This window comes from Ascaphus truei, chromosome 13 (genome assembly GCF_040206685.1).
Source record: "Ascaphus truei isolate aAscTru1 chromosome 13, aAscTru1.hap1, whole genome shotgun sequence".
Taxonomy (NCBI): Eukaryota; Metazoa; Chordata; class Amphibia; order Anura; family Ascaphidae; genus Ascaphus; species Ascaphus truei.
This window is the reverse complement of record NC_134495.1, coordinates 30,759,855-30,774,814: the sequence shown is the minus strand read 5'-3', so window position 1 is coordinate 30,774,814 and position 14,960 is coordinate 30,759,855. Positions and strand designations below refer to the sequence as shown.

The 14,960-nt window shown below is 46.7% G+C and overlaps 1 protein-coding gene across 4 annotated transcripts in view; it reads left to right on the top strand.

Moving 5' to 3' along the window:
- The window catches only part of CHEK2 (checkpoint kinase 2), a 47,117-nt gene that overhangs the window by 14,047 nt on the left and 18,110 nt on the right, over nt 1–14,960 (top strand). For all 4 annotated transcript variants that reach the window (XM_075569017.1, XM_075569016.1, XM_075569015.1 and 1 more), the window contains one exon: nt 14,235–14,325. In XM_075569017.1, the coding sequence (XP_075425132.1) occupies nt 14,306–14,325 (20 nt within the window). In that variant the 5' untranslated portion in view covers nt 14,235–14,305. The remainder of the gene's footprint in view (nt 1–14,234; nt 14,326–14,960) is intronic.

Genomic DNA, 14,960 nt, shown 5'->3' with positions numbered 1-14,960 from the left:
TTGGTATCTTTGCTGATGTGGACAGGACAGTGTCTCTATCATCCGACTCTGGATACCGGTGTGGGTCTTTGCTTCCTGGGTTCGCCTCGTGTTTCTCCCGATAGCGGCCGCTGGAAATGGCACTCTGTTTCCTGCAGTGCTCTGACGTCACTATTCTCTGGTCAGGTCGGCTTCCTCCTCCTCTGTCCACTCTACGTGTTTCGCTAGTGTCAGTCTAGCTTCTTCAGGAGTGCAATACGATCTACTCTACCTACACTTGATAAAGTCTCAAACCTCCTCCTATTGGTTCGGATAGAAACTTGGATATTGAATGGGAAAAGCTGATTCGCCATACTAATACTGATATACAATATAGTCCCTAATGCGACCGGATAAAAATACACAATTTAAGATTACTCCCTTACAGGATTCCTGAGATACATTTAAGAAATTCTAATAGAAAACGGAGCATTTGTAAAATGGTGTTACAAACAAAACTCATTGACAGCTTCAGTTTCTGAAATGCTGATTCGTCAAACACTTAGGGTTTAATGGGAACATATGCGATCTGTCATACGACCGGTTCTTATGTATACTAATAGTCTAGCACAGTAATCATTACTTCAAAACTATTGCTGTAATCTTTCATAGTTGAGTTTCTTTGCAGGGATTCTGTTGTTCCATACACGCTCCCCAGAAAAGGTCAGACCACATACACAAATAGGTGGAGAGTAGGAAAATCATAATTCCAATATTATAGAGATGATAATTAATAATAAATAATTAAGATACAAGAGAAATGATACTTGATTTGTGAACTCCATTCTTTCAATAGGTAAAAAAATAGTGAGAAATGGTAGGCTACATTAAATACGGTCCTTAATTTAAAAGAATAACTACTTTAGCTTGATAAAACCAAAGTTAGAAAACACTGGATAAAAACAGCATCAGAACAAGGTAATTAAAAAACTATAATAAAATTATTTTATATAGTAAATGTCAAAATATTGTAAATTTAAGTGCCTTCGGGAAGCGCTCGAGGCCTCTAAACCCGTGCCCCCAAGTTTGCGCACCCCTGTCTCTCAGCATCAATTGAATGGCAAGAATAAGATTTTAGAGGCATCTATAATCCAAGACATTAAAAAAGTTATAGTGGGTAAAAAAAAAAGTGACAGAAACCCTCCAACGTACAGCAAATACAACTACCACTTGTGGGTACATTCACGTCTGACAGGTCGGCAACCCTGTCTTTCTCCATTATTGCTTGGCATACAATGCTTCCACTGCAGCTGGGGATTCTGGGTAATGGCATGCACATGAGCACAAACAGTGTGTCGCTCTATACTTCTATAATCCCTAAAGACCTCTCTCCTCACCCTCTGCAATACGCTTAGACCAGCTAGTTTAGGTTTGCTAAATAGTGTATATTCCCTATTTTGGCCACAAGATGGAAACATGATTTGGATTTACAATGGATATAAATAAGTTTTCATTTAAAATTCTTTCATTCCTTCCACTGTAAGTTGCAAACAACTTGGCTTGAAAAAAGAACAAGTCAAAGCTAAAGAGGCAATCCACGCGTGTATTTCTTTTTCTTTTAATACAGGTTTGAAGCAAGGGGTCTCCGGAGCTGAACCCCATTAATTTGCACTCCGGGGACCACCTGCTTCTGGAGCTACTTAGCTTCGCAGAGGGTGCCGGTAGCCATCCAAACATTATGGTTGCTTTTCACAGTTCCCGAGCCCTTGCGGGGCAATAAGAAGCTGTGACGTCACCCGGTGCAGCTTCCTTTTGGCCCATGTGACGTGGAAGCTTTTTAAACTGCAGGAGATACCGGCACCCTTCTACTTGTATTTAAAAAAAATAAATAAATGGGCTAGATTGCTCTTTTCATTAAAACAAAGTAAACTGAAGATGGCTAAGAAGCTCTGGTAATTGTGACCTATTTTGTTTTCTTTCATCTTGGTTGCTTCAACAGAATTTAGAATGTATATTACTGCTGTAAATTGTCTTTCATTGTTGGTCACCAGTGTCTAAGACAGGGTGCGCAAATGTTTCCCCCTGCGCACCTCTGTCTGCTCTCCTCCCTGGCTCACCCCCGCCCCCCCGTTCCCCAGTCCCCGCACTCGTTTGGCTCCGGCGTCAAATGACGCATTGACGTCACGTTGCCGTGGCAACACGGTGTCACATGACCTGCACAACATCATTTGACGCCTGGTTACCATGACGACGCGTCGCTGGAAGGCAACATAAGTTTGTTAGAGAGGCCTTCCGCGGTCCCCTGGCATTTCATTTAAATGCCTTGGGGGAGAGCGCGGGACCTCTGCAACTGCAGTACGAAGGACAGAGGTGAAATTCCTTCCTCTGCAGAGCCTCTGTAGGTGGGTGGGGCTTAGGTAAGGGGGCGGGGCCTCAAGTAGGGCAGTGTGGGGCTGGAGCTGCAGCCTGAGAGACAGGCTAGGAAAGGTGAGAGTGAGGGTAGGGTTAAATCACAGGGGTAAAAACAGACATGAAAAGAAAAGGATACAGGAAGGAAGAGACGCAAAGAGAAAATGATGTACAAGAGAGAAATACATAAGAGGGAAAAGAAAGACATGAGAGCAAAGAGAGGGAGCAAAGCGAGAGAGAGGGAGCAAAGCGAGAGAGAGGGAGCAAAGCGAGAGAGAGGGAGCAAAGCGAGAGAGAGGGAGCAAACCGAGAGAGAGGGAGCAAACCGAGAGAGAGGGAGCAAATCGAGAGAGAGGGAGCAAACCGAGAGAGGGAGCAAATCGAGAGAGAGGGAGCAAAGCGAGAGAGAGGGAGCAAAGCGAGAGAGAGGGAGCAAAGCGAGAGAGAGGGAGCAAAGCGAGAGAGAGGGAGCAAAGCGAGAGAGAGGGAGCAAAGCGAGAGAGAGGGAGCAAATCGAGAGAGGGAGCAAAGCCAGAGAGAGGGAGCAAAGCCAGAGAGAGGGAGCAAATCGAGAGAGGGAGCAAAGCCAGAGAGAGGGAGCAAAGCCAGAGAGAGGGAGCAAAGCCAGAGAGGACAGAGAGGGAGAGGAGGGGGGAAGGGAGAGAGAGCAAAGAGACGGAGAGAGAGCAAAGAGAGAGAGGGGGAGGAAAGGGAGATAGATCAGAGAGAGAGCGCGCGCGCGCAAAGAGAGAGACATGAGGGGGAGAAAAGAGAGAGAGAGACATGAGGGGGGCCCTGCATTTTATTTTGTCCGGGGGCCCGCACATGTCTAGCTGCGCCACTGGTGCACTCACATTTAGCACATAAAAATGCGCAAAGGAAATACAATGGCTGGGAACCTTGGTCTGTGGTGTTATCTGCGCTTGTTTCGGCGCTCTGCGCATCTCTTCGTGATGTACTACACCATCTTCAGTATTTCTTTATTTAAAATCTGTTGGGATTTGAAAGACTGTGAGTTACATTAAGAAGAACCATATTAGAGGGGAACACTTGCCCCAATCGGAGAGAGACTGTCTCTGATATGCTGATTACTACTGGGAACTACGTGAGTGAGACATACACACTTTCATACATTTAGGTTCATGTTATGAAGTGGTTACACTATTGTATTCTCTTTATCCATTTTATGTTGCTGGAAGACATTGCTGGCACTGAAGGACGATTGGAACGGTCCTTAAAGGGTGTATTTCACCTGCTTTACAAATCTATTATCACTCAATTTTGTATTTTGCACTATTTGGGATGTTTGGAAAAATGACACTTATTATTCTGATTTGATTTTTATAGATATCACATTGGGTTACGAGTTTGTTGATTAATAATGTGTTCACTTTTAATATTTTTCTTTATCACATTATTTAGTATACCTTTATCACTTTGTTTACTTATTGAGTTATTTCACTGATAACATTATTATCGGCCATATACATATACATGATCGCCCATATTCGCCCTCCTCTAATTTAGAACATTTCTCTGATTGGAAATTGTGCAGGCAGGTTCCTCGGGTTATTTCCAAGGGGTTATGGATAACTGCTTATACCTAAAATTGTGGTGGCCTTATTGTGGAATGCTTGGTGTGTAGTTTAACATGAGAATATACTGTAAGCTCAGTGTCCTTTCTCCAAGAGTAGCGAGTAACTGAATCTTTTAGTGCATTTACACACAAAGCAATGAAGTCTCATTTGTGCCCATCTTGCTAATAGCCATTGATTGACTGTCGTTGAGTAGGTGTCTTCCTGCTTTAAAGCTATTGATGCAATGTGCTGTCACAACATCTAGTAGAAGTGAGTTTAATAGACTGATTGTGCAAGTGTTTCCTTTTATTTCCTTTATATGTACTAGCTCAAGGGTGCGCAAACTTGGGGGGGCGTGAGATTTTTTTTTGGGGGGGGGAGGTTAGGGGGGTGAGGCAGTTGCAGAGGTCCCGCTCTCTTCCCCCAAGGCATTTAACTTAAATGCAGAAGGAACCGCTCATGGCTTCTGTAACTAACCTACCATGGCTTACAGCGACGCGTCGTCATGGTAACCCGGCGTCATTTTATTTGTGACGCCATGTACTGTATTTTAAGATAGACATCAATTGCCACGTTGTCTACATTTTTTAGCCAAAACAGCTAAAAGAGCACGATAATTAGACCGGAGTTAGATTTTTGTAACCCAATGAAAATACTAAACAGTCTTTTTTTGCAAAAATGAATACCTTAAGAGGGAATAAATCTTTCTATGGACACCAATAACATTGATGGAGCAATCCACCCAGAAATGTAACCGGATTGGAGCCAGGAGACCTGCCGGAGATCATGCATCCTATTTGGAACGCTGGGGACCCGCTGGTTCCGGGCATACTTAGTTTTTTCGGTGGCTGTACACTTCCTGGCTTTTGAAAGGTGGTGTCCACGGTTGTCTAATACAAATTGGCAGGGCGTTTTATTTCCCTGAAATGGAAGCGTAAACAGCACCGCAACCGGTGAGTATGTCGGGAACATGGGGGTCCCCAGAGCTGAAAATGGAGCAGTTCTGCTCCAGATGACCCCCAACACCTCCAGGATGACATCACAGCTTCCTATTGTCCCGCGTGAAGTGGGACATATAAGCGGCCATTATGTTCCCCACACACAGCTGCTACCGGCATCCCCTATGGGGGCAAGTATCTCTGGAAGCAGGGGGTCCCCGGAGCTGAAATTAACACAGTTCAGCTCCAGAGACCCCCTGCTTCAAACCTATGCTAAAAAGAGTAAATAAGGAAAGCACGTTTTTCTGCTGTAATGTACAGTATCAAGGCACTTCTACTTTGCGTCAGTTTTAATTGAATTAGTGCCTCATGCTTCAGATCATGACTTGACAGGAGTTAGGACAGCGTTACTTGATCCACATGTTCTAACACAATGTATCACATTTATATGGCTGATATTTATTTGATTTTCAGTTTGCTAACATACTTAAAGCATTGCCCTTTGGAGTTTCTTATACCAGCCAACTCCAACCTTTCTAGTTTCCTGATTCACTTGTTGGCGCATTTAGTAGGGCCCTAGTCGTGGCATGATAAATGTGGGTTTTCATTTACTTGAAGCTTATATTTAACATAGCCCTTAAATAACAGGGATTGCTTTACAAGTATTTTTTTAATGTGACTGTACCTAGTTTAGTCCCTGTTTGTTACGCCGGTGCTGCCCGCAGACCAGACCCGTTCCCCTGAGCTGAAGGGGGAAGTGGTAATACACGCACCCGCAGCAAAGGGAGCGTGTCCGGAGTGTGGTATGAAGCGTTGCCAGGCCAGGTGTAGTAAGGTAGACAATGCTTGCCGGTACCGGTTGTAGAGATAGAGTGAAGGATGCCTTGCCGAAGTCAGGGAGAGTGGAGAAAGGTCGTAGTCCAAGCCGTGTTCAAGGGGTTACCAGAGTGAGCGTTATCCAAGGAGTGCCGAGATCGAGAGCCAGAGGGGGTAGTCGTACGAGCTGCGTCAGAACCTGTGAAAACACTGAGAGAATCCAGAAGTACTTCCATACAGAGACTATGTCGAGCAAAGACTGAGAGCAGAGAGGAGCTAGATAAAGCAGGAAGGTCCAATAAGGAACGGAGGCGGGACAGGAAGAGCTACAGGGAGACACTGCAGATTGGTGCAGGCATAACAGGCAAGGTGAGTCTTGTTGGTAACCTGAGTATGCTCGTGCAGTGTGCGGGGGCGGAGCCTAAGGTCCGGTGGACGGGAAGAAGAGTGTGCAGACTGAGCGTGCTCCGTAACTCGTGTACGCGCGTGAACTGAGCCAGTGGATGGTGCAGGTGTGCGTGCAGGAGGGCGTGGCCGCGCGCGGCGCTGTGCAGAGGAATCGCCGAGGGGAGTGATCCCGCGACGGGGCAGGGGCGGGGAGCCTTGGGGGCCGGTAAGGCAGGATTGTTTTGTGTGTCCAGGGGCTCCCTGCAGGGAGGGAGTGCTCTGTGTGGGGAGCGTGGAGAACGCCGATTCCTGACAGTACCCCCCTCTTCAGGAATGGCCTCAGGACGGTCCAAGAACGGTTTCTCTGGAAACTTTTTCCTGAAGGACTTAAGAAGGGCCGGGGCCGGGTTATTTTGTACAGTAATGGGATCTGGTTTACGAGTCTGATCCGGAAAGAAGTGACTGGAGATAAATGGTTTTAAGAGGGACACATGAAAGACATTGGGAATCTTCATACTGGGTGGTAGTTGGAGCTGGAATGCCACGGGATTGATTTGTTCACAAATAGGGAAGGGACCCAGGAACTTAGGTGCCAGTTTAGGAGATGGTACCTTGAGGTGGATATTCTTAGAGGAGAGCCATACCAAATCCCCTGGTTTGTAACTGGGCGCCGAACGACGACGACGATCGGCCTGTAGTTTCGATCTGCGGGAGGAGTTGAGAAGGGTAGACTGAATCCTGGACCATGCGGTTTGGAGGGAAGAAATGCGTTCATCTACGGCTGGTACTCCAGAAGGGATGTTGGGGATGGGAAGACAGGGAGGGTGGAACCCATAATTTATAAAGAAGGGCGACTCCCGGGTGGACTCGTTTTTGGCAGAATTGACGGCATACTCTGCCCAAGAGAGGAGTTGAGCCCAATCATCCTGGAAATCGGATATGAAACATCTCAGGTACTTCTCCAGGGATTGATTGATTCTCTCCGTTTGTCCATTGGACTGAGGATGATAGGCGGAAGAGAAAGAAAAAGAGATGCCCAATCTCTTCGTGAAAGCTCTCCAAAATTTGGATACGAACTGAGAACCTCTGTCAGAAACAATGGACGAAGGGATCCCATGAAGCCGGAAAATCTGCTCCGTAAAGATATCAGCAAGGGCGGGGTAGGTGGGTAATCCTTTAAGTGGAATGAAATGGGACATCTTCGAGAACCCTTCCACGACTACCAAGATAGTGTTCATTCCTCTGGACCTGGGCAACTCCACGATGAAGTCCATCGAAATGTGGGACATGGGGCGGTCGGGAACTGGAAGGGGTAACAGAAAACCCTGAGGCTTTTGACGGGGGGTCTTGCTTTGAGCGCACGTGCGGCAGGCACGGGTAAACTCAAGAATATCTTGAGACATCCTTGGCCACCAGAAATTCCGACGAATGAGATCAGTAGTCTTCTTAAAACCTGGATGACCTGCAGATTTAGAGGAGTGACCCCAAGACAGGACCTCTGGAACAAATTTGGAAGGTACAAAGAGTTTGTTGTCGGGAACGACCAAGTCCTTGGGAATGCGTCTCTGGGAGTGCAAAATCTTGTCAAGATTCTTGAAAGAAGACGTGGCGAGAATCCTCTCATGCGGAAGGATAGTCTCCAAAGATTCCTCTGGCCTCTCTTCAGAAGAATGTATTCGGGAGAGTGCGTCTGCCTTTACGTTCTTGGTCCCGGGGATATAGGAAAGGTGAAAATCGAATCGAGAAAAAAAAAGAGCCCAACGAGCCTGTCGTGGACCAAGGCGTTGAGCGTTCTCTATGTAAAGAAGGTTCTTGTGGTCCGTGAGAATAGTAAACGGCTCTTTTGACCCCTCCAGCAGGTGTCTCCACTCTTGAAGAGCCATCTTCACGGCCAGAAGTTCCCTGTTACCCACATCATAGTTCCTCTCGGCAGACGAGAATTTCTTGGAAAAATATGCACAGGGATGTAAATTATCTTGGGGCGTGGGTCTCTGAGAAAGAACGGCACCAGCGCCGCAATCAGAAGCGTCGACCTCCAGGACGAAGGGAAGTTCAATGTTGGGAGGACGGAGAATAGGTGCGGATATAAAGGCTTCCTTGAGTGTCTCGAAGGCGGAGATGGCCTCGGATGACCAAGCAGAAGGATCAGTTCCTTTTTTGGTGAGCGCAGTAGGGGGTGCCACAATGGTGGAAAAACTCCGTATAAACTTACGATAATAATTAGCGAACCCTAAAAAACGTTGTATGGCCTTGAGAGAGTTGGGTCTTGGCCATTCAGTGACTGCTTGAAGTTTACCGGAGTCCATCATAAACCCCTCATCGGAAATGATGTACCCCAGGAACGGAGTAGAGGTCTGATGAAAGGTGCACTTCTCCAGTTTGGCGTACAAATGGTGTTCCCGGAGACGGGAAAGGACATAGGAGGTGTGGCGTATATGGTCCTGGAGATCTTTGGAAAAAATCAGGATATCATCCAAGTATACAATAACAAAAATATTGAGTACCTTACGAAAGACGTCGTTGATGAAATCCTGGAAGACAGCGGGAGCATTACATAAGCCGAAAGGCATTACCAGATATTCGTAGTGTCCACTACGCGTGTTGAAGGCCGTCTTCCATTCATCCCCCTTCCTGATGCGCACCAGGTTATAGGCACCACATAGATTCATCTTGGAAAAAATCTTGGCCCCCTGTAATTTATCGAACAGTTCGGTAATAAGGGGAAGGGGGTAACGATTTTTAATAGTTATGTGGTTTAAACCCCTGTAGTCGATGCAAGGCCTCAACGACCCGTCCTTTTTCTTGACGAAGAAAAACCCAGCCCCTGCTGGGGAATTGGAGTGACGAATAAAGCCTTTCTTGAGATTCTCCTGGATATATTCATCCATAGCGTGAGATTCTGGTAACGACAAGGGGTAGGTCTTGGACTTGGGTAGGGAGTAACCTGGAAATAGATCGATCGGACAATCGTAAGTCCTGTGTGGCGGCAAGAGGTCTGACTGTACCTTATTGAAAACGACCCGGATTTGATGGTAAACGGAAGGTAGAATAACTTCGGGAACAGAGGTATTGGCCAGCAGTTGATGAGTCTCGCCTGACCTCGGCCTCCAGGAAATGGGATCAGAGGAAGTCCAGTCAATGAGAGGATTGTTAAGCTGTAGCCAAGGAAGACCAAGAGTGATGGGTATCCCAGGAGCATGAATGGCATCGAGAACTAAGATCTCCTTATGCAGATGTGAGGACAGAAGCAAGGGAGCCGTCTCTAAGGAGATGTGGGCCGGGGTGAGAGGGCGTCCATCGATACCGATGAGTGTGATGGGAACCTTCTTTCTCACGAGCGGTATGCGGTTTAACCTAGCGAATTCAAGATCCACGAGGTTTCCTCCAGCTCCTGAGTCAATGAAAGCGGCGGTAGAAGTCTTGAACTTATCGCCTGAAAGGGAGACTGGAAATGTGAGTTTTTTAGGGAGTTCACCTTTAGAAAGGGGACGTGGAGACATTACACCCAGAGAGAGCCCCTCTGTACTCACTGGGTGTTCCCGTTTCCCGGACGCAGTGGACACTCCCGAACCAGATGTTCCATGGATCCGCAGTAGAAACACAATCCCCCGGCGTAGCGGAACTGCCGTATCGGTGTGCGGATGCGTTGTACCCCCAATTGCATTGGCTCTGGCAACTCCAGTGCAGGACGAAGAGGTATGGTAGCACTTGGGGGAGCAGGAGTGTTGCTGGGAGTACTGGAGAACGGAACTTGAAAGTTATGGAAGTGAGTGCGCTGACGCTCTGAGCGGCGTACCTGGATACGTTGATCCACTCGGACAGCCAAATCAATGAGGACCTCCAATTGCTCCGGCCTGGATTGGCGAGAGAGTTCGTCCTTGATGGGATCTGCCAGGCCTTGCCAGAATACGGAGACGAGATCCTCTTGTCCCCAGTTAGTCTCGGCTGCTAGAGTCCGGAATTCCACAGCATACTGTGTCACCATTCGCCGTCCCTGAGTGATCTGGAGGAGAGAAACAGATGCCATCTCCCGACGAGCGGGAGAGTCGAATACTCGTTGAAACTCGGCTTTAAATGCCGGGTAATCTTGGGTAAGGTCAGAACGTCGCTCCCAAACCGGGAAGCCCAAGCCAGGGCGCTACCAGTGAGGAGGTTATAAATGTAAGCTACCTTCTTGCGATCAGTATTGTAGAGATGGGGGGCCATTTCAAACTGCACCTCACACTGGTTTAGGAAACCCCTACAATCTTGCGGTTCACCTGCATAAGGCTTGGGGGGAGGAATCCTTACATCTGAGCTGCTAACTGCGCTTGCGGAGTGGGGGCTTACATTTGGCGGGGTCACGGTCGGTGCCCTGTCAGAGTACTGCGACCTGGCGTGTAAGTGCCACAATTTGATCCGCCATGGCCTGTTCTTGCTGAAGCAGATTAGAGAGAAACTGTTGTAGTTCGGTCTGGTCTGCGTCTTGTGGGCTCGACATAATGTTACGCCGGTGCTGCCCGCAGACCAGACCCGTCCCCTGAGCTGAAGGGGGAAGTGGTAATACACGCACCTGCAGCAAAGGGAGCGTGTCCGGAGTGTGGTATGAAGCGTTGCCAAGCCAGGTGTAGTAAGGTAGACAATACTTGCCGGTACCGGTTGTAGAGATAGAGTGAAGGATGCCTTGCCGAAGTCAGGGAGTGGAGAGTGGAAAAAGGTCGTAGTCCAAGCCGTGTTCAAGGGGTTACCAGAGTGAGCGTTATCCAAGGAGTGCCGAGATCGAGAGCCAGAGGGGGTAGTCGTACGAGCTGCGTCAGAACCTGTGAAAACACTGAGAGAATCCAGAAGTACTTCCATACAGAGACTATGTCGAGCAAAGACTGAGAGCAGAGAGGAGCTAGATAAAGCAGGAAGGTCCAATTAGGAACGGAGGCGGGACAGGAAGAGCTACAGGGAGACACTGCAGATTGGTGCAGGCATAACAGGCAAGGTCAGTCTTGTTGGTAACCTGAGTATGCTCGTGCAGTGTGCGGGGGCGGAGCCTGAGGTCCGGGGGACGGGAAGAAGAGTGTGCAGACTGAGCGTGCTCCGTAACTCGTGTACGCGTGTGAACCGAGCCAGTGGATGGTGCAGGTGTGCGTGCAGGAGGGCGTGGGCGCGCGCGGCGCTGTGCAGAGGAATCGCTGAGGGGAGTGATCCCGCGACGGGGGCAGGGGCGGGGAGCCTTGGAGGCCGGTAAGGCAGGATTGTTTTGTGTGTCCAGGGGCTCCCTGCGGGGAGGGAGTGCTCTGTGTGGGGAGCGTGGAGAACGCCGATTCCTGACACTGTTCAATTGTATGCCTGGTTTGTCGGGCTCTTGCGTTTGGTTAGGATTAAGAAGTAGTTTTCCTACTAATGTTAATAGGCCACACAAACCCTGGCAGTGCCCAATACTGAAGAATGTAAAGTCCTTTTGAAAAAACTCCATGTAAAACCAGTTAAGTTACATAGGAGATTAACAGAAAAGAAATCTGCATGCAGTTGGAAGCTGCAGATTGTAAACTCTGCTCAAGCTGAGGAGGGAATCTAATCCAAACAATTGCTAGGGGAGGGTGGTGCTCACAGGGAGTGTACACGTAGTGAATATAAAGAAAGAAAGAATCCCTTTAGTGTGGCACTAGAGAGGTTCACCCTAATTAAAACTTAAATTTTATTATACCTGATTAAAATAAATTGTTTGGAATAACCACATACAAAAAACAAACATACAATGATATTAGAAGACGGAGAGGTGTGATAGGGTGTTTAGTGGAGGTATAATTATATATAAATACCTCTCTAATTAATACTTAGTGGACCCTATAGTAAGGGTGATCGCTATACTGGATATGTATAGGTATATATCAGACCCCTAGCCAAAAGCAATGGAAGGAGGTAAAGGCAGATGAATATGCTTAGCTGTTGGATGTGAGACTGAGTATATTGCTGGCTGAGTTGAAGCAGCCACTACTCACTGCACATGGTGTCATTAAATATACTGTTGTAAGCTTTATTGTGACAGGTCTAGTATGAGGCCAGCCACATTCATTCACTGCAGATATATAGTAGATCAACCCTAGGGTCTGAGTGCTCTTGCTGCCCACGAACGCAGTCTACGAAGCACTCAGACAGTATATCACACACACCTCACCGATGAGCCGACGTCACGTGACGGTGACGTCACGTGACGGTGACGTCAGACGTACCCTACGTACGTTTCACCGTAACTGGCTTCATCGGGGGCCTAAGCATATTCATCTGCCTTTACCTCCTTCCATTGCTTTTGGCTAGGGGTCTGATATATACCTATACATATCCAGTATAGCGATCACCCTTACTATAGGGTCCACTAAGTATTAATTAGAGAGGTATTTATATATAATTATACCTCCACTAAACACCCTATCACACCTCTCCGTCTTCTAATATCATTGTATGTTTGTTTTTTGTATGTGGTTATTCCAAACAATTTATTTTAATCAGGTATAATAAAATTTAAGTTTTAATTAGGGTGAACCTCTCTAGTGCCACACTAAAGGGATTCTTTCTTTCTTTATATTCACATAGGAGATTAGGTTGAAAAAAGACCTACGTCCATCAAGCTACTGCTGCGGCCGAGTTTATTCGAGCATTTGCCCGTTCTCGGCCGCAGCAGTATCCTGGCGCGCGCCGGAGGGTGACGGGCGCGCGCCGAAGCAGCGGAAGAGCGCCCTCCGATCGGGGCGCTCTCCCTACCGCTGCCGGGTCCGCCGGGTCCCCCGGAACCCCCTGCCGCCGTCCCCCACATCGCGGGACACCGGGAGCCCTGGACGCGCGTGCAGGGGGCGCAGGCTCCCGATGACGCGTGACCGCGCGTCGGTGACGCGCGGCACGCCGAGGGGCGGCCACTAGCAAGCCGGGAAATCTCCCGGCTTGCGGATCTGGCCGTAGTGCGATTAAGTGTGTCGCCAGTGTAGGCTAAATTTAGACGACACTTATCCTATATTTGTATTTACAGTATTTGGTCCAGAGGAAGGCAAAACAAAAACCCCAATGAAACATCATCCAATGATGTCTCATAAGGGGAAAATAAATTCCTTCCTGGCTCAAAATAATAGCAATCAGATTTCTCCCTGGATCGATATCCTTTCCAAAGGTGTAGTAAGGAACCTCTCCTTGCAGCTTCCACCGCTGCAGTTGCTCCACAGCTATGCACCATAATGTCCTCAGGGAGAAGCCTTTACAAAAGAAGTGAGCGAAGAATGCACTGGAGATTAGTAAATGGTAAATAATTTAATAAAAGTAAGCATGCATCACTTGCATTTAATAAAAATAGTTATAGTCCCGACCTCTGTTAAAGCTGCAGTTCAGTCAATATCCTGCATGTGTGTTTTTTTTAATAAATCAGTTCTGTAGTAAGAAAAAATACTTTTAGCATTTTCTGTTTTTAAAAAAACAACTTTGAAAGACCAATTTTCTTGTATTCTATTTTAACAAGCATTTACTAAGGCACTGCCCCTTCATGACCTGTCAAAAGCCCTGGCACACCTCCTTTGTCAGCCCTGCCCTCCCTCTAGCACATGTCAGTGCAGGAGTGCTCATGAATATTCATGAGCTTCCACTGACTGACAGAAGCAGATAAAAACATATGCCATATCTAAAGATGTCGCCAAATTTCACCAATCAATACATGGAGAACGAATTGACTGGCAGCTATACAGTTCTTTAGGCAATTAGAGATTGCCCACATGAAACTATTGAATTAAAAAAATAAATTAAAAAAAAAAAAGACAACTGCAGCTTTAATAGATTTCAGCAAGGGACTTAAAATTTAAAGTCTCCCGCAGTGACTGCCGGCTTTAGGTTAGTCGTCAAACATGCTGAAGTCCACGTGGTAGTGTGATAACATGATTGCGCAAGCATATCGATGTAATGATGTAACAACCTCAACGCCTTTTGTAGCTAAGATGAACTTCATCAGGGAACCAAAATGAATCCGTGCTGTGTATGTGTTCATGTATTCCAACCCTGTTGCTACCTACAGCCATTTCTTTTGATACGTTCTCTAACTAATGATCAAGGCAAAAGCTATTTGTTTGTTTTTTACAGTTTTTAAACAAATAGTAAAATTGTGATAACCGGAAACATAAATAATACTGGAAATGTGTTTTAGTTTTTGTCTTTGCAGATTTGTTGGTAGATGATCAGTCAATCTATCCAAAAGAATTTAGAGACAAATTCATCATGTCAAAAACAATTGGAAGGTGAGAATGTTAAATGTGCAATTCTTAAAACTATATTTTGGGGAATGAAATTACAAATTTGAATGTCGTGTGTATGTAATTTTACCATTGATTTATAATGATGTAGCACTCCAAAGACAGGTGCTATTCGTTTTTAGAATTAATGGGGCAGAAGAAAAAAAGTGTATCCTACATCTTTAGTGCCAGGGCACCGGAGTGCCACAGCCGCTCCGGTATATCTCCGTCATGGGACCATTATGTCACTTGCGTGGTTAATGGAAGAGAAATCGTCCTCTAAAGTTCCTCTTCCGGTCAGATTGCATTCTGCACACCTGCATTTTCCCATAGAAAACAAGCAGAAAGCTCATTACGTCGCTGCTACTTCATGAAGCCCCTAGAATGTCAGACCCCATGATGTGGTGGTTATGTCACAGGGCAGCCAAAGGGTTAAAAATCATTGTCAAAACAAAACCGCCAACTCGGATACGATTGACATACCACACGCTTCCCAGCAAATCACAAGCAGTTTTCCAAAGCAATTTCAGAATTGAGCTAATCACACATTGCATCATGAAAACAATTTTCTGGTGCAGTAGGACCTTTTTTAATGTCCTGTAGAAACATTTAAATAAAGTTATGAAAGTTTAGCAGCATAG